Raw genomic sequence first — 26157 nt, 5'->3', positions numbered from 1 at the left:
GAGGAACAGAACCTAGATGTTACTATTTGTTTTGGTTCTATTGCTGAAGTAATCAGGAGACTATTCTTGCAAGCAAGCCCTACTGGGTGTAAGAAAAGGGCTATTCTGGGGTGATATTCTCATCATGCCATTAAGATAAGCCCACATGCCTATTCAAGATGCTAATGTTGCTAAACAGCATTCTTGAGACTGCAAGGTAATAGAAGCAGGATGCAGCACAGTGAACTCAATCCAGCAAAAAGATCCAGGAACAAACCCCTCTGCAGAGGTTCACTGCCTTTATGTCTCTCCTGGCAGTCCTAGTTCTAGCCCCGCCGTGTCTGTGCAGCTGTGCAGGAATGAGAGGTTCTGCTCTACAGAACTTTTCTCATCCTGAGTTTGTTCCTTGGAATAATTACTAGACATATGTGAACCTTTATTTCATGGCATGCCAATTTTCCACTGGACTTAAAAAAATTAAGACCAATTAAAATAAAATATCTGGGTTAGTAATTTCTACAAGTTTCTGTGGTTCTACTGACTATCGACTACCTCACTTTAACTTCCATCACTATAGCCTGTAAGTGTAGAAACTCTTTGGAGCTCCAGTACACCCACAATATATAATGTAATATATAATGTCTCCTGTGTCATTGGCTTTAGATCTGTAGTGGCAGGTCTATTTATTTACTCATACAGACAGGAGAAAGATTAAAACATCTTAATCTTGCTCAGTATTTCTGTCATTTAAGAAATTATTTTGCAACAAAAGTATTTTAACTTCTCATTAATTCACAAATTGAATACAAGCAAGACAAAATACACGTAAAGTTAAAAATCAAAGAAAGTACCCTGAAGGAGGCAATGTAGGACATTTTTATTTGTTTGTAAGACTAGATGAGGAGGTGATTCTTATTCTCTTCCAACTACATATACACAACTTCTTCTCTGACAATGCAGACTGGAAATCTAAATCATGGGCAAAATACCAGTGTTGTAAAATGGCTTTTATTACCTACTGGAAGCAAAGAATGAGGACATGAACCAAATGAGCAAGAAATTTTAGGTAGGACAGACAGGGGTACACTGTAATGCCAAAGCAGCACTGTGAGATGGAGTCAAATGTGACAACATTAAAGGAAAAAATATCAGAACATAGCATATAAAAATTTATGGAATTTAAATTTTATGCCATTTTATGTTATTCACATCTTAACAGTTCTTTCTAGTTTCCTCTAAGTCCTATGAAACCAAATAATTGGAATTCATAGAGTTGTAAAGAAGACAGTCCTATAAATGCATCTTTGCATATTCAAATTCCAGAATAAAAGTTCCAAGTTGTATGTGATGCTCCTTTCATTACGGGTAACAAGTTTTTGGAATTGAAGGTCAAAACTTGTTATACTGAAAGCATCATATATATGTTGTCATATAGAGTTCAGGTCTGTGATGACCCCTAGAGCTCAAAGACCTTCAAATCCTTTTAGCTTGTTTCTGAAGGACCAGTGAAATGCAATACTTGTCTTTCTAGACATGTGAAATCACATTTCATAAATACTTAAATAAAGCTTTACTGCTCCCCTCTTCACAAACACCACCATTCATCTTTGTTTTTCACAAACTTTCCAACTCCCTCATGAACTTCTAGTCTAAATTTGGGAATGTTCTAACCAAAGCCCCAGAGAACACTTGCTGAAATTTTAGCCATGACCTGAAATAATAAGGTACTGCATAACCTAACACTGTTTATAGATTAGTAATCGATGTTTTATTTTCACTCTAGAGAGGTTAAAATTTCTTAAGTGAAGCTGGAGAACATAATAAATGTTGTAAGTTAATAGTTCTATTCTATTACATATTTTGAAATATAGAATCCCTCTTGGCTGTATACACAAGGAGAATATGTAGTAATTTAAAATATTTTTCAACTTGCCACTGCACAAATTTTTCAGGATTTTTATATGGTTTATGAAATTAACACAAAATATGAATTTAAAAGTTAGCATCCCAACAGCAACACACCTTTTTTGCATGCAAAATTATTGCCCCTGCAATGAGTAGGAGATCCCATGAGCTCCTTTTTACTCTCAAAATTTCTTTAAAAAACATTTCACAAAGTGGATTATAAACACTCAGATCAACTTCAAATGTATAAAATATATAGCTTTTACTCAAAAAAAAAAAAACAAAAAAAAAAAAACCCAAAAAAAAAAAAAAGGATTTTTATTTTAAAATTATGTTCGGGTGATGCTTTAATTCCTCACTAATTATTTGATTAAACAGATCAGTTTAATGGATTTTTTCTTTAAGAGCTGATGTTCATTATTACTTTGACTTTATATTCATGAAGTGGTATTACTCTTTTTATTAGAAAGATTCAATTGCTCAGGAGAAAGGCTGCTGGCTTATGTGGGGATTTCTGCTACTAAGGAACTTGCCTAGGAAGCAGCAATATCAACTCTCCATTACCTCTTTGTTTTATAAATTAGATGCTCTCAGGTGGAGATAACAGATGAGAAGCCAATGAAAAATATTTTTAAAACATTCCCATGAAATTTAGGAACACAGCTTCTGTGTACAGTACCTGTATTATAACTGGGTTTGGTGCATTGCTAAGTGCCTCCAAAACTTACAGTAATGGCAGCTACAAATAAATGCAAAAAGCTAAACATTGAAGCAGACTTGAAAGACCAAAAGTAAAAGAAGATACTAAGAACCAACACTTATATACACAGCAAGCTAAAACAATGCTGAATTATTAACAATAGCTATTTTTTGACTGCAAGCTTTGCGATGAGTCTCTGTTATTCCCATGCTCAGCACTGAGAATCACAGGTACTGTTGGGTGTGTTGCATTAGCAGCCAACCTTTTGGTCTTGCTCGTGCAGTGCAGGATGCATCCTGTATGCCTCTGTATTTACTAAGAACTTTTAAGACTGTGTGATTTCAAATCTCCTGTCTAAGTCTGACACCATTGCTGTAGGCACCCTTTACAGACAAATGGGGAGAAGAAATAAGCACCTTTAGAGTGCAAGTGAACCATTTATTTTGGATACCCCATTCTGGGATACTGTGAATTGCTTGCTGAGCACTTTCACACACACAAGTGATGGTTTTCAAAAAGCTAACTGCCCAAAACCTCATCAATGTATAGGTCAATTTATTTTCAGTTAATACTGATGAACAGAGAAGTTACTCTCCTGGATATACCAAAATTTATCAACCTACCTACTTCCATCATCCATCAGGCACAGGATTTATATTACTACACAATAAACACTAGGAGGTTGTCTTCTCCAGCATGAGCATCTGGCTTCAGGCATCAGATAGAGATGAGCACACTTGGAGGCAGTACTTTCCTAAGTACTGAAAGCAGGTGTGAAGAGTTATCCCTGGTACTGGCCAGTTCTCTCTGAAGAATACAGTGACCAGTTTGGTGACTACAATAGATTACACACAATTCTTCAACAGCTAAATTTGGGTTAGAGGAGATACAATTCTTAACAAGGCCTAGAAAACTGAGTTCAACTGTGTCTAGAACTTCTAGTTCAACCTTTGAAAAATTCATACACTGCTATTTTCCAAAAACTTTTTTTTATTTTGACAGCTGTTATTAGTCACAAAGCTGCTAATGTGGCACCTGCAATGTTGCTATGAAGAACCTTTTGAAATAGTTTCAGTGAAAAAAAAAGGGTTGAGTCCTCACACTAAACATCTGTGCCACTAACCTTAATGACTTAAAACAGTTTTGACCTTTCTTTTCTGCAGCACTAACTACAGCATGTGAAGTGTCTGAACATACAAACATGCTTTGACAGATGAAATGCTGATGGAGAACATACCCCACTAGAAGAGCCAAACAGCCACAGAGCATCAGCAGGAATTGCTGAGTTACCTGATGTACCCTGTGCTTATGAGTCCACTCAACATGTGTATTGTTCAGTGAGAATTATTAATGTATTTCAATGGACAGCCAAAGCTGTAGCTGCAAGACAGTCCTGGAAGGTCATGGTGGCTTTTTTTGGTCATCACAGAGAAAACTTCAGTGGCTCTGCAGATTACAGGTACCAATGCTGATCTCAACTACAATGAGCTCTAATCATCACTCAAGGCTACTTATGGTTAGCCTTGCAGGTAAAGCACAAGCAATTTACAGAATAAAACATTAATAATTCTGAAACAAGTGAGTAAATGCTGACAAGCCTTCACATTATAAAGCATATATCTTCTCACTGAAACCCTATTCTCAGTGGCAGCTTGCCATGTTAAAGTTAATGGGAAAGCTTCAACCAATTTCAAGAAGTCAAGGATTTGGTGCTCCTTCCAGACTTTCCCTCCTGTCTTCACTACAGTGTCAAACCACAAATTTCAGCTGCAGTACCTCACCTCCCCATCTCTCACATATTTATGAATTAGTTAGCAGGTTAAAGGTATAAAGAAAAATACTATTTTCCATTTGGGAATTGTAGCTGAGGGAAGGGAAGCATTTACTTGCGCTGAGTTTAGGTGTGCAGATGTGTACAAGGGTACAGGGAGGACTGCCAGCTTTGCCTGTGCTTGTTAAATGGCCAACTGAGATTCAAGGAACTGTTAAGATCCTCCTCCTCATCTGCAACATATTCAGGAATACGTCTTATTCCTAAATCCTCCTTACTCAGGAGATCTATTCTGCTTTCCATTGCCACAAGGAAAGGGTTGGATATAAACTGCTGCTCTCCAGGTGCCCGGCTCTACCAGTACTGAGCACTCCGGGTGCAACGGAGGGTGTAACAGTTCTCAAAATAAATAATTTAATCTTCTAAATGCAGCAGGCTTATCCTGTGCCTTAGAACTAGGGTTGCAGGTCTGTTATGGTCAGTCTACATTTATGGTGTCATAGCTGCCTTTTTAATTTAGCATGCTTCTTGAAGCTGTATGATCATTTAAAGCAAAAGTTCAACATCAGATGTGAATTTCTCCTGTGGTTTTACTTCAGACTCCCTGAAAATTAAAACTAACACTTTATAAACAAACTCCAAAGGGAAGGAAATTAGTCTGATCACACTACAATATGCTCTGAGGTACCCTCTTCAAATTCCTTTTAAAATAGCTGTCATTTCTTTCTTCCCCTCAGCTTACAGAGTAGAGATCTAAATTTACCTCATATCTCTGTGTAGAATCCCTGCTGACAGCAGTAAAATGAAGTGAGTGTATAACCTCACTGCAGGGCTATGCTTGATTTTTCCCTTTATTTCCCAAATTATCTCACTTATAAACAGTTCTTGAAAAAGAAAGGGTCAAAGCCAATAGAAAACTCTATCTTAAAGAATATATTGAGGAAACCAAATGACATTCACACCATCATGCAGGCATGTGTATATATTTCTTGGTTAGATTGTATTAGCTGTAGCATCTTTTGAAGAATACAATGATACTTTGTAAAACATCTCTTTATGCCCATGATGGATACTGGTAGAGATTCTTAAATTTAAATCCTGTTTATTATTTGTAAACAAATCTATTTAACTGCAGCTTTTATTAAATTGAATCTAAGTTAAGACACAGAAATGAACAGGCTATGTCTTTCAGGTAGGTCATACCGAGTAGGATCCATACATCCCAATAAAACACATTTGCAACCTAGGGTACCACTAACTATAATGCTTGTGAAGAAATACTAATACAGCTAAATTACATCTTGTTAAAGTCACTCCCACATGTAAGTAAAAAGCAGTAATACCCATTTACCCTCTGAATCACTGCTGTCTTAGCTTTTGTAGAAGGAACTTCATTACACTGTCATCTCTATATCACCCAGATCAAATTCAGTTGACTCCAAGGTTTTCAAGAATTAATCATTAACTGTCATCACTACAATTATGTCTTCCTGAACAAAGCTTGTAATGATTAAAAGAGCCTGATATGGAGACTGGCTTGCTTGCTGGCTACATCAAGTGAAGGAGTGAAGTTTTTTATTTATTCAGGTGTACAACTTCCTGAACATGATAAAACTCCCATATCTTGATACTAAGGATGTAACACTAATCTGCAAGTATCTGTAATAAAGAAGCAACTTATGAATTTAAATTTACTTTCCTGTAAGATCTACTATATATTTATTAAGATCTACTTAAAACTCATCTTCTAAGGGAGACTCTTTCATTTGTTAGTTCAATCCAATTTCTTTACATATAACTCCAAAAAGCTATAGAGGGAAGTAGACGTATGATTATGTGTTCTGGCTTCACATTCAACTACAGTAAAAGATTAATGACACATAACATATTCCTGGAAGTCATCCTGATGCTTTTATAGACAGATTATGCTTGCTTTCAAGTGTTTAAGAGCTGAATGCCTGTTGGGTTTACAGTCGGAAGGCCAGTGTCCTCAGTAAACCCATTCATCTGAGCTTTCAGTTTTTGTAGTGCAGCTCTTGTTAAGTCTGCACTGTCAAGGCATTAAATAAATGTTGCATGCATTAATTTTGTTTGTGCACAAACATGAACTCATCACAACTTTGCCTTTAGAATTAAACCAAAATGAAGTTGAGCTAAATATCACAGTGTAGGGAAGACCAGATCTGGCATTTATCTCACTGGGAAGGAATAGATAATCAGTGCTTACAGAGACACTGGTCAAAATTCCTTTGGCTGCCTAGACCATTTTCCATGTAAGTCCACACATATGAACCACATTTCATGTCAGTCACAGGTTTCTGTCCCATTCTGTTTAGACACTCACCACGTCCAAGTCAATTTTTCAATTTGGCCCCACTTTATAAACTGCTGTCCCTCATAACTTAAACATTGCTTAACATTGCCTGTGTATTTGCACATGACCAAAATTAAGACTTAGAAGCAATTTTTCACTTACATCTGCTACTAATTCTCTGCTTATGACTTGAGACATACTTCATTTAAGATGCAGGTTGCTCTTGATTCAAATAGTTCCCAATCTTAAGAAAAGATTTGTGCCTCACAAGCTCTAATTTGCTACATTTCCATACACTAAAATTCTCTTGATATTCTAGAGTCCAGTCATTTGCAACATCACTACAATTCTGGATAAGTTTAGAATCAACATTTATGTCACACTGGGGACACCTAGGCTGTGGCAGAAATCACACAGGGCACATTGTGAACTGCAGACAGAAATAATTTTTTAAGTGACAGAAGCCTCAAGATAGCTTAGGAGTAGTAGTAAAATAGATTTGTCTCTGAGGAAAGACAGAAGTTACTGTATATGCATATATGAAATCAGATACACAATTCTACATTTTCATTCCGCAAAGCAGCTCTTCACTGGAAAAGTAGCAAACATGAAGGAATTTGTATGAAAAGTGATTAATAAAACTTCAGAGTATTTTTGAATAACTAATTATGCTAGTCAGATAATTAGTACCTTGTACATAATTGTACCTTGTACTGTATGGAGAACAAACTACATAAATGTACACTAGGCATCTGTCAAAAACAGCTCAGAGGAGGGTCTTCTGTATTATCTGAAACTAATTCTAAGCTTTCATAGAACCTTCTGGAAAATGATGGGATTAAAAAATACACCTTTATTTTAATTATATCAAAAACCAAATATTTATGTTTTGAATGGCCTTCTATACTTCAAGAACTCCATGCCCTTATGCTTTTCTGAGGCTTTTTTTTTTCAAGTACTGTTTACTCCTCTTATTCCAGGAACAAAAGAAATCCTGTCTCAAATTCTGACCAATTCTGTTCAAAGCATGCTGCAGTACTGCCAGATTTGCTCTTTCCCTTCTTTCTCCTTACAAAGTCCCTCTTATTGTAATTCCTGACTGTCTAGTAAATATTTATTTCACTGACATGAAGTAGGAAAATACTTTCCCCTCATTTCCTACAAACACAGAATTGAAACAAGGACAGATGAAGCAACTTTATTAGGGCCACACAAGACGTTAGAGAGAGAAAGAGATATTCTGAATAACTTGTATCTCAGCAAGTCTTTTAATTGCAAATGCTAAACAAAGTTTTAACACAGGAAAACAGCAAGAAAGTCTGTAAAAGATAATTCAACAGACTAATTACTGAATTAATTTGGAGAAAGCAGAACCTAATGTCTTTAACCTGACATGAACTCTTACCTAGAACATCTTTCTCATGTTCAGGGACGAGAACTTTCCATTTGGATTCCTCTGGATCACTGAAGTCAATGTTGATTAACCGATAATTTGGAGAATGGCGGTTTGTCTTGAAAGTGAACACTGTTCCTTCATTGGTGACATACTCGTACTCAGCCTCAAAGTTATCTATCAGCTTCACCCATTGAAGAATTCCTGCAAGATCAAACAGAATGTCAGTTCCTCAAACAAAACCTTACAACACCTGAGAGCAAGGCTGTCCTAACAACTGCTGTAGGCTCTTTCTTGAACAATGCCGGTGACCAGCGCAGTTATGGAAAGGCCAGAATCTGTACCAGGTATTAAGAACTTCCAAAGACTGCTCCAGATCAATAGGCTGCAGTGGAAAAATGACAGTTCACAGACATGTTAAGATGATTGGTTTGGAGGAATTTCTAGCAAAATACTGACAGAATTATGCCTCGTGTTTCACCAGCTTTCCTAAGGGGCTTCTGGAGAGCTCAGATGTTTGCCACAGCAATGCTCCTACCACAGGGGCTGCTGTGAAGCCAATGCTACCGAGCGCATCAGGCTCTTGTCAAGGGAGCTCATAAATGCCCCTTTCAACAGACTTAGAATGAAGGGCTGCAGCTGAATTGAAAGACTGCACTAAGCTTTCAAGTGCAATTTTATTTTTAACAGCTTTTCTACAATTACTATTTAATTATGAAGATATGTTTGGGGATTTTAGTTCCTGCAAAAAATTTTACTTTGAATGGAAAGTTTTCCATTCTCCTTAAAAGCCCAGAACTTCCCACAGAATAGAAATTATGCTATTGGAATTAGTACAATAAACTTCAACGAGAAGTTTCTCTTTCAACTCAGAACTAGCATTCCTGAAATGCTGTTCTGCAGAAATTTGTCGCCATCAAAGGACAACTACAGTTAGCAAATGTAGATGAGACAGCCTGGTCAGAGAACCAGGAAAGTAGGTAACTTTTCCCATAATCAGCTTGTGAGACTTTGGGGATTTGAAGAAAAACAATGATAGCTTGTTATTCTAAATAACCTGCAGGTGTTGTTTTTCTACTCTCAGTTTTCCTGTTTTTATCAAAGATTGTTTATAAGAAAGGCATTTTGTTAATTAGCCAATCAGGTGAAATGTATTGATTAATTGACCAATCTGGTCTATCTGTATTGGAACAGTGCATAAAAGAGAGAATTTCAAAGTAAAGTGCAATGCTGTGCAAACCAGCCTTCTGGTGAGTCTGTGTAATTTCTTACTCAACAGCGACAAGCAGAAACATCTGGGTTTCTGAAGAAAGAAACTGCATTTTGCCTATCAATCTCCTAGAATATCCCACTCAGTAAAAGAAGCAGACTTCTCTCAAAAATTAATTGCCTCAGTTTCAGACTGTGGTACAGAGTGGGTAGTATTGACTCAACCTGAAGATATGATTTTAAGACTCCACTGCCTTTCATTCACATTTTCCTGTTTTGCAATAGGTTGAGAGGCTAGTAGAAAGAAAAAGCAGCAAGGCTAGATAAGATATGTGATATACTTGTTATATGTACAACCCAACCTATCATCCAATCTTACTATTGTAAGCATCATACATTAGCTGTGCTGAAAAATCAGAATCCTTATTGGTATGTGAAACTAAAGCTCTTATATCTTAAAAAAACATTTAGTGCACTGTCTGTCCCCTTCCTAAAGCTACAAGTTGGGTCTTTGCTTTTAAGTATAAACAAATAAACTGTTCATAAATCTGTGTGTGAAACTCTGTAATGCAATGTTTATATCAATAAAAAAGCATTTCAGCTTATTTTATAATATTAAAAACTGAACAGAATAATGCAAGTAGTCATAGCCAAGCTGTAATTACTATAAATGAAAAAAAATAAAAGAATAATTGAGGAAGCAGTGAGATGACTAAGGTCATTTAAAACCCATTAGATGTAATAACAGAGTATAGTCAGGCCTGGTACATTCATAAAGTTTGTATCTCTTAATTGCCATTTTGGTTTAAAGAAAACATCCCTGTCTCTTCATGCAAAGTAATTAAATTCCACTTTGTGTGCTGCTGTAGTACAAACTTTCCACACAATCCAGTCAATTTAGTATCCTGAGTGAATACACTGCCCCTTAAACTTGATTTTTCCTGAGATCTGAAGTTTTGCCCAAGAGATTTCATGTTAAAAGCAAACTCCTGCTAAGTCACTGCAGTTGCTGTGAGTTCCAGAGAAAAAACCTGCTTTGATGACCAGCAAAAAAAAAGCAAATCTATTCTACAGAGAATCCTAATAAACAACATGAAACCATTTCAAGACCCCAAGTCACATGGCATTTTAGTAAATAAAAACTTTAACTGCAGAGTAACACCATAACAATACTGGTATCTGACAGAATGAAACCATCATACTGAAGTACAAGACTTCATAAAAAGAAATTGCCAGACTGTTGAAAAAACACATTTTTTCAATGGCAAATGTGCACAATAGTTGTAGTCTCCAAGTGCAACAGAACTTGGATTTCATGAAGAAAAAGGACAATAATGTGACACTAGGGATTTACATTGCTTCCTTACAACTCATTCATCCATTCCCAAATGAGCAGCTAGTAAAAAAGTGAGAGGGTTGATGTAAGGGGTACACTTAGCTGTTATTATACAAAAACAGGAGCATCCATCTTATTAAAGTGGCTTTTATGCAGTCCTTAGAAGACAAATATTACAGATTAATTACCTCTAAACTACTGTCTTACTGAAGTGGTTAAATATGCCAACATCTAATCCAGGATCAGGCAGGAACGAGGCAACTACAGGCAGCCCTTACATCATTGCTGCACAGAGGATGTGCTGCAGTTCTCCAGTGAGAGGAACAAATCCTTTGCAATGACACAGCTCTCAGCCATAAGAAGATGCTTCCTTATGCTTGGTTGCAGGTGACCTGGTTGTGGCTGTGACTGAAAGGGATATTCTAGCATTGCTTCAGATCCCCTTGCTTAGCCTTCTCCTTTGGGGTAGAAATAACAACCTAATGACAAACACAGGCAGTTACTGGGCACTTACATGGCTGAAAAGTGATGGGGATAGACACCATTTCTTCCCAGTTCATGCCAGTGGCAACACAAGGAAGGGACAGGCCCATTTAGTTCACTAGCATGGCACTGCCCCCCATGTCCAGCACTCTGACCTTGCCTCTCAGTAACAAAAAGAACAGTATGTCTGCAAGTTATGACTTCAATAAGTACTTGAAAAACAAGGTGAAGGATAGACATTAAATCCATTCTTCATAAAAAGGAGAGAAAAGAGTTGAAGAACTGGATCTTGATATGGAATTTATAGGTTTAACCAGCAGCCCTCTGAGAACGTGTCTTTGAGAAGAATCACTGAGAAGTGGTATTTGGATAGTCTAAGGCTACTCTTAACACCTGAAACGCTGAAGAGTTCAGTTTAATCCACATAAGCACACAATCAGACAGATTTATTATATACAGGAAAAGCATGGTAGTTTCCTGTACACTGCTGCTATACCCCAATCCTTTCCCTTGCCAGTCCTTCTATTAAAATACACCATTGAAAAGATACAGATGGTTTTGCCTGTATGTTTTATACCAATCAGTTGTTCATCATCACATTACTACATTACAATAGGAATTGCAGGTAGAACTCAATGGACAATAATGCTATACTACACAACAGAAAATGGTAATCTTACAGAGCTAGACTTCTGCAAAAGACTAAATCAATATTCAGTATACAGACAAAATTTTTAAACAAAGTTTTTGGATCCACAAAAGATCAAAAGAGAAATTGTTTCAGTAAGCATCACAGAATATGCCCTCAATCTTGTACTGGCCTCTGGACATAGTAAAATATTCCACGGTCTGCTGAGAGATCTGGGTGATGAAGCAGGTCTGTGAATGACAACTATAGGAGAAGGAAAAGCTAATTTGAACAAATTGGTAAGAGCATGAATTATAACAAGGTCTTGTTACCAACCCTCTTTAGACAGAAAGGATAGAGTGGCTGAGAGTCACTGTTAATCACTTCACTAAATGTTCTTGATATTTCCATATTTCGTGTAAAGGCCAAACAAATGGCAAATAACCTCTATGTACTGGAGAGATAAGGTTTAATGGTAGGATTATCTGACACTGGGAAAGAAAGTTTTCAAAAGGCAAACACTTGCATTTGGCTTTTTTAATGGGCTCTAACAGTCAAAATTATCAGGTGAAGATATAAATCCTCATCTCTATAAATTCCATTCTGTCTTGTCATTTTTTGCAAGACAGCTTTTCCACAAATGGGGCAGTGCTGAGAAAGCTCAGGAAATGAACCAGGAGGCTTGGCTCATAAGAATGGGACAGGTTTTCTAACCCAAAAAATTATGCCACATTTTATTACAGTACACATATTAAATAAATAAACTTATACCACAGAAAGATCATGATTTTTTAACTCCTAGATTTTCATAGAATTACAGAATGGTTTGGGTTGGAAGGGAGCTTAAAAGCCATCTACTTCCAACCACCATGCCATGGGTATAGGGTCACGTTTCAGTAGACCAAGTGTTCAAAGCCCTGTCCAACCCAGATTTGAATACCTCCAAGGATGGGGCATTCACAACCTCTCTGGGCAACCTCTTCTAGTGTTTCACAGTACTAATCCACACTAGGTTTTACATTCAATAGAAGACAGAATCTCATGGTACACAGCATACATTAGACCGGAAGAGACTGTTTCAGGGCCCCTGTGGCATGTTCATAACATATTCTGGGAACTGAATGGCAGAGTCCTTCAGTCAGACATCTACTTCTACATCAGAATCTAATTCCTTCTTGAATCATGCAATATTCAGCTTCCTCTCAAGCTCCTGCTCTGAGCGAGGCAACTAGGGAAAAGAAATAGGGTTTTCCCCTCTTTTTTCTTCAAAGCCACAAATATTTAATTGTTTCACTCTGATCTCCAAGGGCAAGAAAGATTTTCAAACAATTTAGACTCTCTTTAAAAGCAAGATCTCTCTGTCTTGGGACCTGACTTCACTTATAAACATCTGAGAGAGGAAATACTGTAAAGAAGATATTAAGATGTTCTTAAAAGGAATGCAACTTTCGTATTTGTATTGAGAGGGTATGACTCATTTTGCAGATGATAGATGACAGCTACTCAATGATCATGGAAAGTTAATGTATTTGCCATCTAAAATATAAATAAATGGAAGGAAGCAATCCTCATTCCTTTGCGTTAAAAAGTTCAGACGTGTCAAGATATATTTAAAGATTAATCCAGAAGACAGAAATCATGCACTTTTATGAGAAGACATTTCTCAATCAGTTTCAAGGCTCCAGTTTTACTTCCACTGGGATAATCACTCAGAAGACAGGAGACGTGAATATATATGATTCATTTTGAGAGAGTTATAGCTCATGCCCTCAGACAGCAGAACATAGCAACAGAAAAGCAAGCATCAAAGCTAATCTCTCTCCCTCACACTACACTTTCTTCAGTATAAAACTATGAAAGTACAAATGCCTCATCTGAAAAAATAACTTCATTAAGAATAGTGTTTACCCTGGTGGTGTTCGAAGCCAGCTTGAACAAGACTTTGAGTAACCTGGTCTAAAGGGAGGTGCCCCTGTCCAGGGTAGGTAGAGTTGGGACTGGATGATCTTTGAGGTCCATTCCAACCCCTCAACATTCTATAATTCTGTGATCTATAGATGCAATGCCCAGTCAGAGAGTAGCACCATGAAGGTGTCCTTGCTCAAATTAACAGCAAGCTATTTAATTTCATAGAATAGTTTGCATTTGAAAGAACCTTTAAAGGTCATCTATGCCAATCCCCTTGCAATGAGCAGAGACATCTTCAACTAGATCCAGTTGCTCAAAGCCCTATCCCACCTGATTTTGAATGTTTTCAGGAACAGGGCATCCATCACCTCTCTATGATGTGGCAACCTGTTCAAATGTTTTAACACAGTTATTGTAAAAATCTTCTTCCCTCTGTCTAATCTAAACCTACACTTTTTTTAGTTTAAAGCCATTACTGTTTTTTATATGGGAACAAACCCTGCTAAAAAGTTTGTTCCCACCCTTCTTACAGACTCCCTAGAAGTTGCGGGCAACAGCAAAGTCTCCCTGAAGCCTTATCTTCTCCAGGCTTAAAAACCACAGCTCTTTCAGCCTTTCGTCATAGGTGCTCGTCTCCTGATCTTCATCGTGGTTGTCCTCTGAGTCCACTCCAACAGGTCAATGTCCTCTCTGTGCTGGGGTCCCCAGAGCTGGATGCGGTGTTCCAGATGGGGTCTCATGAGAGCATGGCAGAGGCACAGAATTCCCTCCCTCATCCTGCTGCCCATGCTGCTTTGGATGCAGCCTAGGATACAAGTGGCTGTCTGGGCTGGGAATGCACATTGCTCCATCATGTCCAGCCTCTCATCCACTAATACCAAGTCCTTCTCAGAGCCAGCAGGGCTGCTGTCAATCCCTTCATCCTGCATCTTGCATTGATAAAGGGGGTTACCCCAACACACGTGCAGCAGCTTTGCACTTGACCTGATAGAACTTTATGAGGTTCCCACAGGTCCATTCCTTGAGCTTGTCCAGGTCCATCTGTATGGTATCCTGTCATTCAGGTGTGAAGAACCACCCAGCTTGGTGATGCCCACAGACTTGCTGAAGGTGCACTCGATCCCACTGTCGATATAGCACCGCTCCCAGTATGGGTCCCCTCAGTATGTATGGTCCCATCAGACCACAGACACTCATCACCCCTGTCCTTTGGGACACTGAGCTGTTGACCACTACCCCTGAGATGTGATCATCCATCACAACTTCATCCACCCATCAAATTAACATCCCTCCAGTTTAGAGAGACAGATATGGTAGAGGATCACGTCAAAGGTCTTACAGAAATTCAAGTAGGTGACGCCCCATGGTGCTTTTTTTGTCACTAATTTTATTTATTTTTATTGCTAATAATTTGCTTACAAAAATAAATACATATGAACTATAAATTTATGTATAACAAATTAAAAAATACAGTGAAAACCAGACTTTGAAATTGACATTTAAGGGATATGAAATATTTTTCTTAAAACACTCTATTGTTGATCCTTCCACATATTTTTCAAGACAACTAATTCTTTTCTTCCCATTTGTTAGGATACAACAGCCTTGTTTGGATATTCATTTTGAAGTATTTTTTTAAAGTTACTTCAATCACAAAAAAGTTTTTCAAAACATGGAAGAGTATTCTCCCTCTCAACACATTCCACTTTATAGCTGATGTCTACTGTCACCTCACTGCCTCTTGTTCATTTTCATTATAAAGTTTTTGATCCACTATTTCAGGCTACACAGCACATACTGACTCATCCCTTTAATGTTACTGTATATAGCACTATTCATTGCTTATTTATTTATTAAGAGAGCCTGATAAATTGCAAGACTAAACTAAAACACAAAAGGCCAACAATCCTATTTTCAACACTGATGTGGACAAACATTACCTTTTTCAACCTGCCCTCAAGTCACATACATGCTTTTTTAGTGTGGGGAAAAAAAGAAATCAAAGAAACAACAACAACAAAAATCTGACTCTTAGCCTTGCTCTTAAATTCTTTCTTGCAACCTTTCCCTGCCAGTCTAATACAAAGCAATTCCAGCTGACAATGACTAAGCAGCCAGCAAGCTGTGAACTTCTGTGTTTGCTCCAATTTTATCACATTTTTTCAAGACAGTAGTTCTCAAGTATTTTTCACTAGCTCCTATTCCTCTACATGAGTCCTCCCACCACCTCACACTCTTCCCAGCAGACACAAACCACCAACCTCCAAGTAGCCCAGTAACCAAGCATAAGAGTCCCTATCACTGTTCTCTCTCTAAAAAGCCCATGTACCTCCTATTTAAAACAAATCTGTGTTTAGCTTCCTTTCCAATCCAACAACTCAGGTGTGCTTTCCAATTAGCCAACCCTCTCAGCTTTTTGAATTCCAGAAATCACTGCAGATTTTCATTAAGGCTATGTTTCCACACACCCAAAGGTTATAAGAGCCACCTCTTCAGCACCCCATGCTGGTTTATATCCCTTTTTTTTCCCCTCTGCTCTCATGCTTCAGGTTCCCCAGGAAGAGTAAAGTGGAGCTCTGCCCAGAGTTTTGAGTCAGTTCTGAACTCAATCACAAAACAGTTTTACAGTGTTCACAAGTGGAGCTTGACCTTTTCATTAGGCTTCCCAGCTGCTACAACAATACAAAATAAAGAAAAAGGTCAATACTAAGGACAACTTCAACAAGACCAGTAGGCCATGTCATTCTGGTCTATGTTCATAGCCAAGGGTGATTAAACAGCTTTCATTTATTTCTTGTTGCACAACAGATTGGTGCTAAATTCCTTCTTCACAGCACCAAATCACATATTCAAAAGAGTAAACAATAAAGGCTGACAATCTAATAAAAAAGAAACAATCTCATTTCTCAAGAAAAGGGAAAAACAAAATTATTACCAGGCACAGAAGCATGAAGAGACATGCTACGTAAAAAAAAACCCACTGTTTTTGTGGCTTGGTTGGGGTTTGGATTTTTGGTTGGTTAGGTTTCTGCGTTTTTTTTGGTAAAGTATACAAAAGGTTTACTAATAAATAATTGCTTGATTACTGTGTATCCAGCTGTTTGGCTACTATGAGACATTTTCAGGTATACTGAGAACAGTTAAGCAAATTCATGAGTCATGAGAAGTTTTCTTGTTTGACTGGTTCAACAAACAAGCAAACCTGAGTGCTGCCTGTCATGTCAAGATCGATAAAATAGCTACCGAAAATTGTGCCTTACAGTGCTCAGCTACTGGGTAAATATGTGGTTTTTAAGAAATACTTAGCATTAGATCACTTTAAGATGCTTGTTACAGGAGCCAAGAGTTGAAAAGCCTATGAGCAGCTTAGCAAGGTAAGTAGGGAAATCTGGAGTATGGAAAGAGGGAATAACCTTCTGGTCATTAACCCAGAGTGCCATCCTTCCTGACCCAACAGGCACTGCACTCCTGCTACTGATTCATAAGGCAAAAGTAAACCTTATCAGTTAGCTGACAGAGTGGTCAAATCTGGACAAGAATCCCATAATTTTGTCCCTGATCTTTCTAAATCTCACCCCACAAGGAGCTAAAGTCAAGGACAAAGAGCAGTCAGCTGTCTTCTCCCAGGGGGTCTTCTCACAACACTATCTTGCCACAATACTATGAATTATGACCTCAGGTCTTGAGTATTTGTAAAATACTGATATGAGATAAAAATGTTTTTTAAAGTGTGTTTGGTTAAGTTAGTTGTAAACATAAAAATTCCAATTAGTAAACCTGGTCATTTGTAACACAAAGAGTTTTGTCACAAAAACTATGCTGTGAACTCAGTTAATCGGAGGGGAGTCACAAAACGTCTATGGTAATATGGAAGGGAAACAATATCTCTCCAAATCTCTATCTTTTCAGACTAATTTAAAATCCTCATTAAAATGAAGCTATTTGTCATAGGTTACTTATCACAGTGATTTTCTATTCTCAAAAGGAGCATTTTTGGCACAAGTAGCTCACAATGATCTGCTTAAAAACCTAGCAAACAACCTGACCACTTGAAGAGGAATGTAACTCAGTCTATACAGTAGAAACCCTCTGAAGTGGGATAGGAAAGCATGAAGAACATTTTCGTTAATCTGGGAGGCAGAAAAGATGCTCAGATACTTCCTGTACTGTTCATGGAAAGAAACAGAAACATTGCTGTGTAGATTATCTTCAGAGGAAAACAATCTGACAAGGAATGTCACAGGAGACTGCACGGCAAATTTGATTAATCTATAGCTGTTGACAAAAACATCATGACATATAGTAAAGGGGGAAGATCTATTGACACACCTTAATTTTCAGATGCAGAAATATACAAGTTAAATCTTTTTAAGTCTCCTGAACATTTAGAAATAGTCTACTCTCATTTATTAGATGTGATCTCCATTCAGAGACTAAGATGATTTCCCACTCAACACAGGACAAGTTAACATCCACTGACTCACAGCCTGAGAAATACATGAACAATCAGTGAATGCACAGGACACAACTTCCTTCAGTACAACAGAACTAATATAATGTTCTCTCTTCCAGAAAGTCTTTGATGACATCATTATCACCTCACTTATTTAATGCCAGCATATGCAAAAAGAAGCAATAACTCATGCTGTGCAGGAAGGTAATGAAATGAATTAACTCAAGATTACTAAAGCAAAAAGTAAGTGGCAAATATTGGACTAACCATATTTCATAAAAAGATAACTTATGAGAAAATTAAACCAGAGGTTTCCTCTTCTTCAAAGCAATTTACTTTAGATTGTTAGCAAAATCATTCTGTTCCACTTCTTGATGATTCTTGTGGAACAATCTGGATCTTCCCTTTCAGTTTCTTGGATTGAAAAGGTGCAAATTTACTTTTTTATTTGTATTGTCTAGGCAGACAGCAAAAATGGGACAGGTACATAACTGAGCATAAATATGGAAGAAGTTCACAATTTAAGAAGGCAAAAAGGGTTTTACAGCTTTGTTATTTCGGCTGAATGAGCTTATGTGGTTGGATTAATCTTTTCAAAGCAGCCACAAACTGTTAAATTTAATTTGAAATTCAAAAAGTAAATATTTTCTTGCTATAAAAACAGGCCATAAGAGTATGCCATAAAAACATGCCGTAAGGGTAAAAACGGAAGATTACACGTTCCTTTCACCTACTGGGGAAAGAACTACCTGAGCTCCTGTAAGCTTGTTATGGCTATATTGTGCTGCTTGATGATTCCCACAGTAGCTGACTCATCCCTGAATTCACAGCCATCTTCCAAGTTCTACCAGGAAGATATTTATTAAGCATTTTTTATTTCCACACATATAACATACTGTTTAATTTCGCACTCCTGTTTCTTCTTTCTTTTCCCAAGATGGATATCCATCCCCCTTTTCACTCTGCTTCCCCACTCCACCCTGCAAATTTAAGCAAAATAATTCAACCAGCTACTGTGCTCTTTGAGGGAAAAGGCCTTTTTTTGTCTCTGACAGACAAAATGAACTTTATTCTGAGCAAGAAGGTCTCCTAACATATAAGTAGAAATATTTTTTTTAAAATTGTGCCACCTTTCTAACCTACAGTAAGTTAGAAACAAAACCCACAAATCAGCTAGCCAACCTTAATTCTAACAACCCTTAAATACAGTGCATTTACTCTTTCTAAACTACGATCTTACAATACAAATAATTCAGAAGTATGAGAAATTTGTTGACAGCACACTTGAAATATTTAATGAGTATATAATTTCATATGTCCAGCTGTGTGCAGTAGACTAGTTCAGCTAAATCAAACAAGTCTCCACAAATTAAAATAATTAAAAACTAATCAGTAAAGTCTATACATGAAAGAGAACTTAAATTTTTATTTGATCATATAAAATTTGCCACATACCACCCTCTATATATCCACTGCAATATTGCCAGATTGCATGAATTTTTCAAAATATTTTTCTTCAGTCTCAGTGAAATGAGAAAATTATAAAAACAATCACTATTTCTAAATAAGCTGTACAATATACTATCAAAAGGATCCAAACTATGATTCACTTCATAGAAACACAAATGGCTTTCACTGAATCCAAGAGCCACAACCTAGAAATCACAATACTGCTATCCAGTACAAGAAGAGCTAGTAACAGGTAACTAGCCTATAAAATACTTACACAGGAATAGTTTATTATTGTGATTCCTTCATATTTGAAGAAGTCCTGACCTTTGTTTTGCTCCATCCAGACAAGGGAAGTCAGGTCTGCCTATTCATCCTTGCTGATACAGCCAGGATGCTGCTGCAGAATGACATAGTCATTCACTGAGCACAGGAGCTTCTACGACCATAGTGTGGCTTTAGTCCATAAATACAGACATGTGCCTTTATCCTGACCTGCTGCTAAAACAGCACTTAAATTCTGATGTATCTCATAGAAATTAAACAGTATAAAGGACACTTCTATAACCAGCCTCTGTGGGATTTTCAAGGACGGGTCCAAATACTGGAAGTGATATAAGGAACAAGGATATAAGAGGTCTATTACAGAAGGAAGGATAAAAAAAAGAGGGGGACAGAACAACCTAAGTACAAAATTGCTACAAGATTGTTTGTAATACCAGTTGTGTTCCTTCACTTCTGAGGTACATTACATATATTAGGTCCTTTCCCTTGATTACTAGTTCAGTTACTTTTTTCCTCTTCATTACAAAACCATAGTCCTGTCTCTTAGCAGAAGTTTTCCTTGGTCAATTAATTTCAAGAGTCCAGGAAGCTGTGTAGTCAGTATCACCTTCATAAGGTGTTAAAAAAAAAGTAAGAATTCAATGGTCATCTTCAGCTTTCAGTTGCAAAGTCAGACTTATTTGCACCCCTGTCTTCAACAAGCATCTCCAGGATGCAAAAGCATTTTGACTGAAATAAGAAGAGCCTCTCCATTATTATTTCACTTCTTCTTCATGGTTACTAAATTGAAGCTTCACTGTAAAATCACTCTGTCCTTAAAACAGAATCTATATCAGATTTGTTATCTACTAGATCCTAGACTACCTATAATATCCATTTTCTTTCATTTTTCAGTTTCCCTCATTCCCCCTTTGCTAGTCAGTACAATTTCTGAAATAACTAATGCTCACTCACATAGTCCTGTTTCGTTCTTTTTTTCTGACAGCTTCTTCACAAAAACGTATGTCATAATCAGTTTATTTTCTCTCTCCCCTCAAATTTGTACTTTTTTTCAGGTTTCTAGCTTTAATTTTTTCTAGTTGCTTTCAGTTTTGAGGTATTTCTCTTTTCTTCTTCTCCCTTTAATCTTAGAAGCATGTGAGCTACAAGCCACTTTTTGCAATCAGCACAGGGGTCCAAATCTGTCCAGAGAGATACTTGTATTCCACATGGGTTGAATCATCCTGAGGGAGCACAGGAGAGCAGGAGCCTCAGCTAATGGTCTGAACCGGTACATTCAGTCCACCATCTTATCACACCTGCAGTCTGGAGGTTATTCTCACTTTGTCTCCAACACAGAATTTCACAGCAAGCAGAGTCCTTCATTACAGTACAAGGTAAGAAAATGCATTAATCACCTCACCCACTTTGGATCTCAAAGCAGTCAATGATGCAACAGCTGTTGGATGAACATGGCTTAGACTAAGTTAGCCTTATACTAACTTAGTATGATTTATACTAACATACTGTGTTTGTTATTACATACACAACTCAGCCAATAGCCCATTCAAGGAGATGGATTTACTAATTTAAAACCAAACAGAATTACTCCACTTGTCCACCCTATGGGTCCTTTAAAACATACACCTCCCCATCAGCCAATATTACTTGCCTACAATATTACAATGCATTTCCCCATTTATTTAAGTCTTCCCTGTTAGACTTTATTTTAACTCTTGAGAGCACACTTGTCTAAGACACTATGAATTCATCTATGACCTACAGATGGCACTTCTGAGAAAAATCAGAATAAAAACCAGGTTGTTTAAGGAGCTCTCTAGAAATGTAGCTATGCTTATAACTGTTCCTTCTAATCCAGGAATAGGTTCTGAAACTTCATCTCAGGTCGCCACAAACTCCCAGTGATGACAAAGCCCTGCTGAACACCATAATGATCTAAATAAACAGATGTACAGGAAGGGTGCATCTTAAAAGTCCTCTGATATGAGTACAACACACAGAGAGAGTCTTGTATGCAATGAAGAGACAGACATAAGTCTCCGAGCACTGGAAACAGTGAAACCTAGTGGTGTATGGGTTTGTATAAAGTAATTTGTCATTCTAACTTAATTATATTAAGATTCAGCATAAAGAGAGTGTCATCCAAGAATTCATACAGGAGACAGCTGCTATGAATATCAAAGTTGGAAGGCAAATCTTCATTTACTTTCATATCTCTGAGAATCCACAGGGGAGAGAACTTTGACTGAAAGTGGCTCAAGTCTAAGATGAGAAAAATTTCTTCTGAAGCATTCTCCACATCTCAGAAATCTATCAGGGCATCCATTTGAGTGAATCTTGAAGGTATAACAAGATTAAACTTATGCCACAAGCTTATGGTTTCACATCTGCCTGGCCAACTGACCTTCCACCCATTCTTGTGAGGGTTGGACCACTGCAACTCCTGCTTTTCCACTACCACTGATTGCATTTGGGAGCCAACACTTCCAAAAGCAAAGTGGGATTAAGTATCTCTTATTTCCACAGAAAGCAGGCTGCAAGTTAGGAAGAGGACACATTCATTCATACACATCCAAGAGGAAAATCAATGATTTGGCAGCAATTCTAGGTTACCCTGTTCTGTACTATTGCTGCACTGTTGTCCACTGGATTAAGCAAGGCAAAAGGATCCTTGCAGGTTAGACAACCCAGTAAGCAGAGCTTTAAACCAGAAAAAACAGGAGAAAATGACTCCTCAACAAGTAGGGAAGATGTGGATGGGGTAGGCAAGCCAAGGGCCTGGGTGGTAAGAATGAAAGAGACACAGCAATTCACGAAACAGAGCTGAAGTGGAGTCTCTCCAAGCATAAGTACTTAAAGAAGGAGGTGCCTGCAGAACAGCCTCATGGAGAAAGCTCCCAAAACTCCAAAACTGTACTGAGGAATCAGCACACTTGGGTGCCTGCCTGAACTGTCTCTACACTGATGCACACAACATGGGAACAAACAGGAGGAGTCAGAAGTCTGTGTGCAGTTTCTGGACTATGACCTCAACGGGATAATGGAGTCATGGTAGGATAGCTCACAGGAATGTTTTGCTACCATGGATAGGCAAAGGCTGTTTAGTAAGGACAGGCTGACAAGATGAGGAGGTGAGTTGTTTTTTATGTGAAAGAACAGCTGGACATTGTGGAGTTCTGCCTTGGGAACTTTCAGGAGATGGTAAATAGCTCATAGATTAAGATCAACGGGCAGACCAGCATGGGTACTTACTGTAGTGGTGGTACATACTGCACATAGTAGTAGTCTGCTCTATGTAGTACATGCTATGGACTTCCTAGTTAGGAAGAAGTAGATTATGCCCTCTTCAGACAACTGGAATGAGATTCATGTTCACAGGCCATACTCCTTACACTGGAAATTCTAGCTACTGAGATGTGTTCTGCGTGGAAGGACAATTTAATCTAGGGCTCAAGCAATGTAGAATTCTACAGTGCCTTGATGATAAGTTCCCAAGGTGATCATGAAGCAAAAGAAAGAAAGGTGCCCTGCCTAACCTGGTATGTACAAATAATGAAGAATTGGGTGTGCTGTAGACAAGTCAGTAGTAGTGTGCCCTCCTTAGCCTGAAATATTCTGTTTATAAACAAGATAATAAGTTTCTTGAGATCCAATATTAAATGAAGAGCTGTTGCAGTATTTACTCTGTTTCTGAAGTTTCTGAAGAGAGAAGATGCAAGAATCAAAAAAGCTAAGTTGTGTTCTATGCAAAACACATATTGGGGAACACCTTTCAATAATCCAATACTCTGGAAATACAAAACTACCAATCAGTAAACCAGCCAACTATGCCAACAATTAACAACAGCCATACAGTGTAAAGTGCCATGCTTTCAGCTCATACCATTGTGGCTACAAAGCCTAATACACAAAAGCCAAAGGCTACTCCAACTAGAAGGCAAGAAAGGAGCACTTCATGAAAGCGCATTTGAAATAAGAGTTGATCCTTCCACTGTAACAATGGTGCTACCAAATAACACTGGAGGATTTTTACTTCCTAGTATTTCCTAGTATTATACATAGAAAAAAGTGTAATCTATAAGCTAGTCACTTTTAGTAAAAAAGTGCTGTCAGCACTTGCAGGGAGATATGTGAAGTTTTTAAAATACAAAAAGAACTTTTAATATGGAAAAGTATTAGTGGTGCAGAATGAAATGGAACATGCACTGGTACAACTGCTTATATTATACCAACTTTTCCTTGTAACTTTTTAAACAAACTACAGAAGGAAGAATGGAGTTTTTCATCTACTGATACATAACAGAAAATGGAATGCTAGCAGAGCTTATGTTATCTAATTTCTGCATCAAGGTAGTTAAACAATACATGTATTTGAATATATATAAATATTTTCATTCAAACATAAGTATTTCAAATCTCATATTGTCTTAGAAGGAAGCAAACTTACAAAGCAACACATACCTGATATACCCTGAGACTCCTTCTGTAGATCACAGTACCACAGTCTGTTCACTGGATCACAGCCTTCTCTGATAGACAGCAAGACATACCGACCATCATCAGACACCTGTAAGAAGACACAGAAAAATTAAACATAATTCACCCTTTGGAAAAAAGAAGTCCAACTTGAAAAGTGAGTTCACACACGCAGAAAAATCTAGTGCTGCTGTTAAAAGAACATTACAAGCTACAACCACAATATAAATTACCTGATGAAGCTTCTTGGTTTGCATTTGTACATGCATGTACCCATACAACAGAAATTCTGAAATAGTGTCTGCTACTACAGAAAGTCATCCATTAATCCTTCTTGCTACTCAGGCTTTGCAAACACACTATATTTCTTGACAAAGCTTTTGAAAGTGCAAGTCCGACAAGGAAAGGCAGAAAGTAACAAGAAGTCTTAGAAGTCTCCCTCTCCTGACTGAGCCGTTTTTAGCATATTTGAAAATTACCAAATTTTGATGTTTTATTAACAGAGCTCATAGAGAAGGTTGTTTACTGTCCACATTCTTATATGACCTTATCTAATGGAAATTTAAACCCCCAGTCACAAAATATGAATCTGAGTTCTGGAATTTTTCTGTTTGGCACTATACACAGCTTCAAAACAATTCTTATATTGTAATTATTTCTTAGATATATTTCAGTTTATATTTGTGACATTTGTCATGCAAAATGTCTGTAGAATGAATTGTGCAAAATAAATTTCAGAATAATTAGGTTCTAATTATACAGGTTCTGAATTCCTAATTCAGAGGAATGAGGTTCTAATTCCAACAGATCCACAATTTTAAAGACACAAGAAAGGGACATAGTAGAACAGAAACAAATCTCAGTGCATGAAAGTTAATAAAAAACACCAACAACCAAACACTCTTTGAAACAAAAACAATCCCTAAATGAGTGTTTACACATCGTATTTTTACAGGCATTTTGTTAAGATCGAATTATACCACAAAAAAAGTCCATACAATCAAAAGCTCACAAGACAAATAGAAAAGAACACCTAAGAATCCCACTGTAGCCAAGAAACCACTCCATTATATGAAATACCAAAGACATCTTTAACAGGGCACCCTGCACCTAGAAACAAATAGATCCAGAAATGGAAACTAAGATTAGGCGATCTTTCTTGAAAGAATACATCTTCAGTGGTTTTAGGTAAGCAATAACTGCAGGTGTAAATTTTAATTAAGAAAATGATTGCAATAGGCTGCTTAAACATCTTGTCCATACTTGTGAAAGCAACAAGTTCCCTTCATTTCCTCACCAATTAAAAAAACATAACAAATAATTTAAAGTTGTATATAAAAATACAGATTTCAGTTATACTCTAGAATATGACACACAAAACTTTTAGTCACTGTCAGAACACATTCAAATTTATTATTTGATTCTGTGAGTAAAACAGTTAAGAGAAGACTGGTAACTTTACCCAAGAAAGAACAGAGATGTGCAGATTCTTGATGTTGTTGCAAGGGTAATTCAGAATCTCTGATAACAGCAAATCTGAATATATCTAACTTTTCCTTCTATATTCCCGGATGGACTAGTTAAGAGTTGATAGCAGTTTATGTTTAATTTGAAGTAAGAACTCCCAAGACATCTTGCTGGTGGGGTATCAATTATGTGTATCTCTATCACTAAAGCTATTCTTATACCAGTGAGTTCTACAACCTTAAGGATTTTGACAGAAACAGAACAAGATGGTTGACTGCAGCATGCTAAAATATTCAGGATTATACTGCAGATTTAGACGTCTACATTGCAAAGTTACAGTTTAATGAGCAATCTTGGCAGCAACACCAGCTTATGCAGTCTCCACCTCTAGCTCTTCCTAC

General features: G+C 37.3%; 1 protein-coding gene across 1 annotated transcript in view; it reads right to left on the bottom strand.

Annotated features, from left to right (window-relative positions):
- The window catches only part of PREP (prolyl endopeptidase), an 83300-nt gene that overhangs the window by 40073 nt on the left and 17070 nt on the right, over positions 1-26157 (bottom strand). The window contains exons 7-8 of the mRNA XM_021553809.3: positions 24275-24380; positions 8075-8266 (exon numbers count right to left, since the gene is read on the bottom strand). Coding sequence (XP_021409484.2) covers positions 8075-8266; positions 24275-24380 — 298 coding nt within the window. The remainder of the gene's footprint in view (positions 1-8074; positions 8267-24274; positions 24381-26157) is intronic.

Source organism: Lonchura striata, chromosome 3 (genome assembly GCF_046129695.1).
Source record: "Lonchura striata isolate bLonStr1 chromosome 3, bLonStr1.mat, whole genome shotgun sequence".
NCBI lineage: Eukaryota > Metazoa > Chordata > Aves > Passeriformes > Estrildidae > Lonchura > Lonchura striata.
This window is presented reverse-complemented; position numbering and strand designations above follow the sequence as displayed.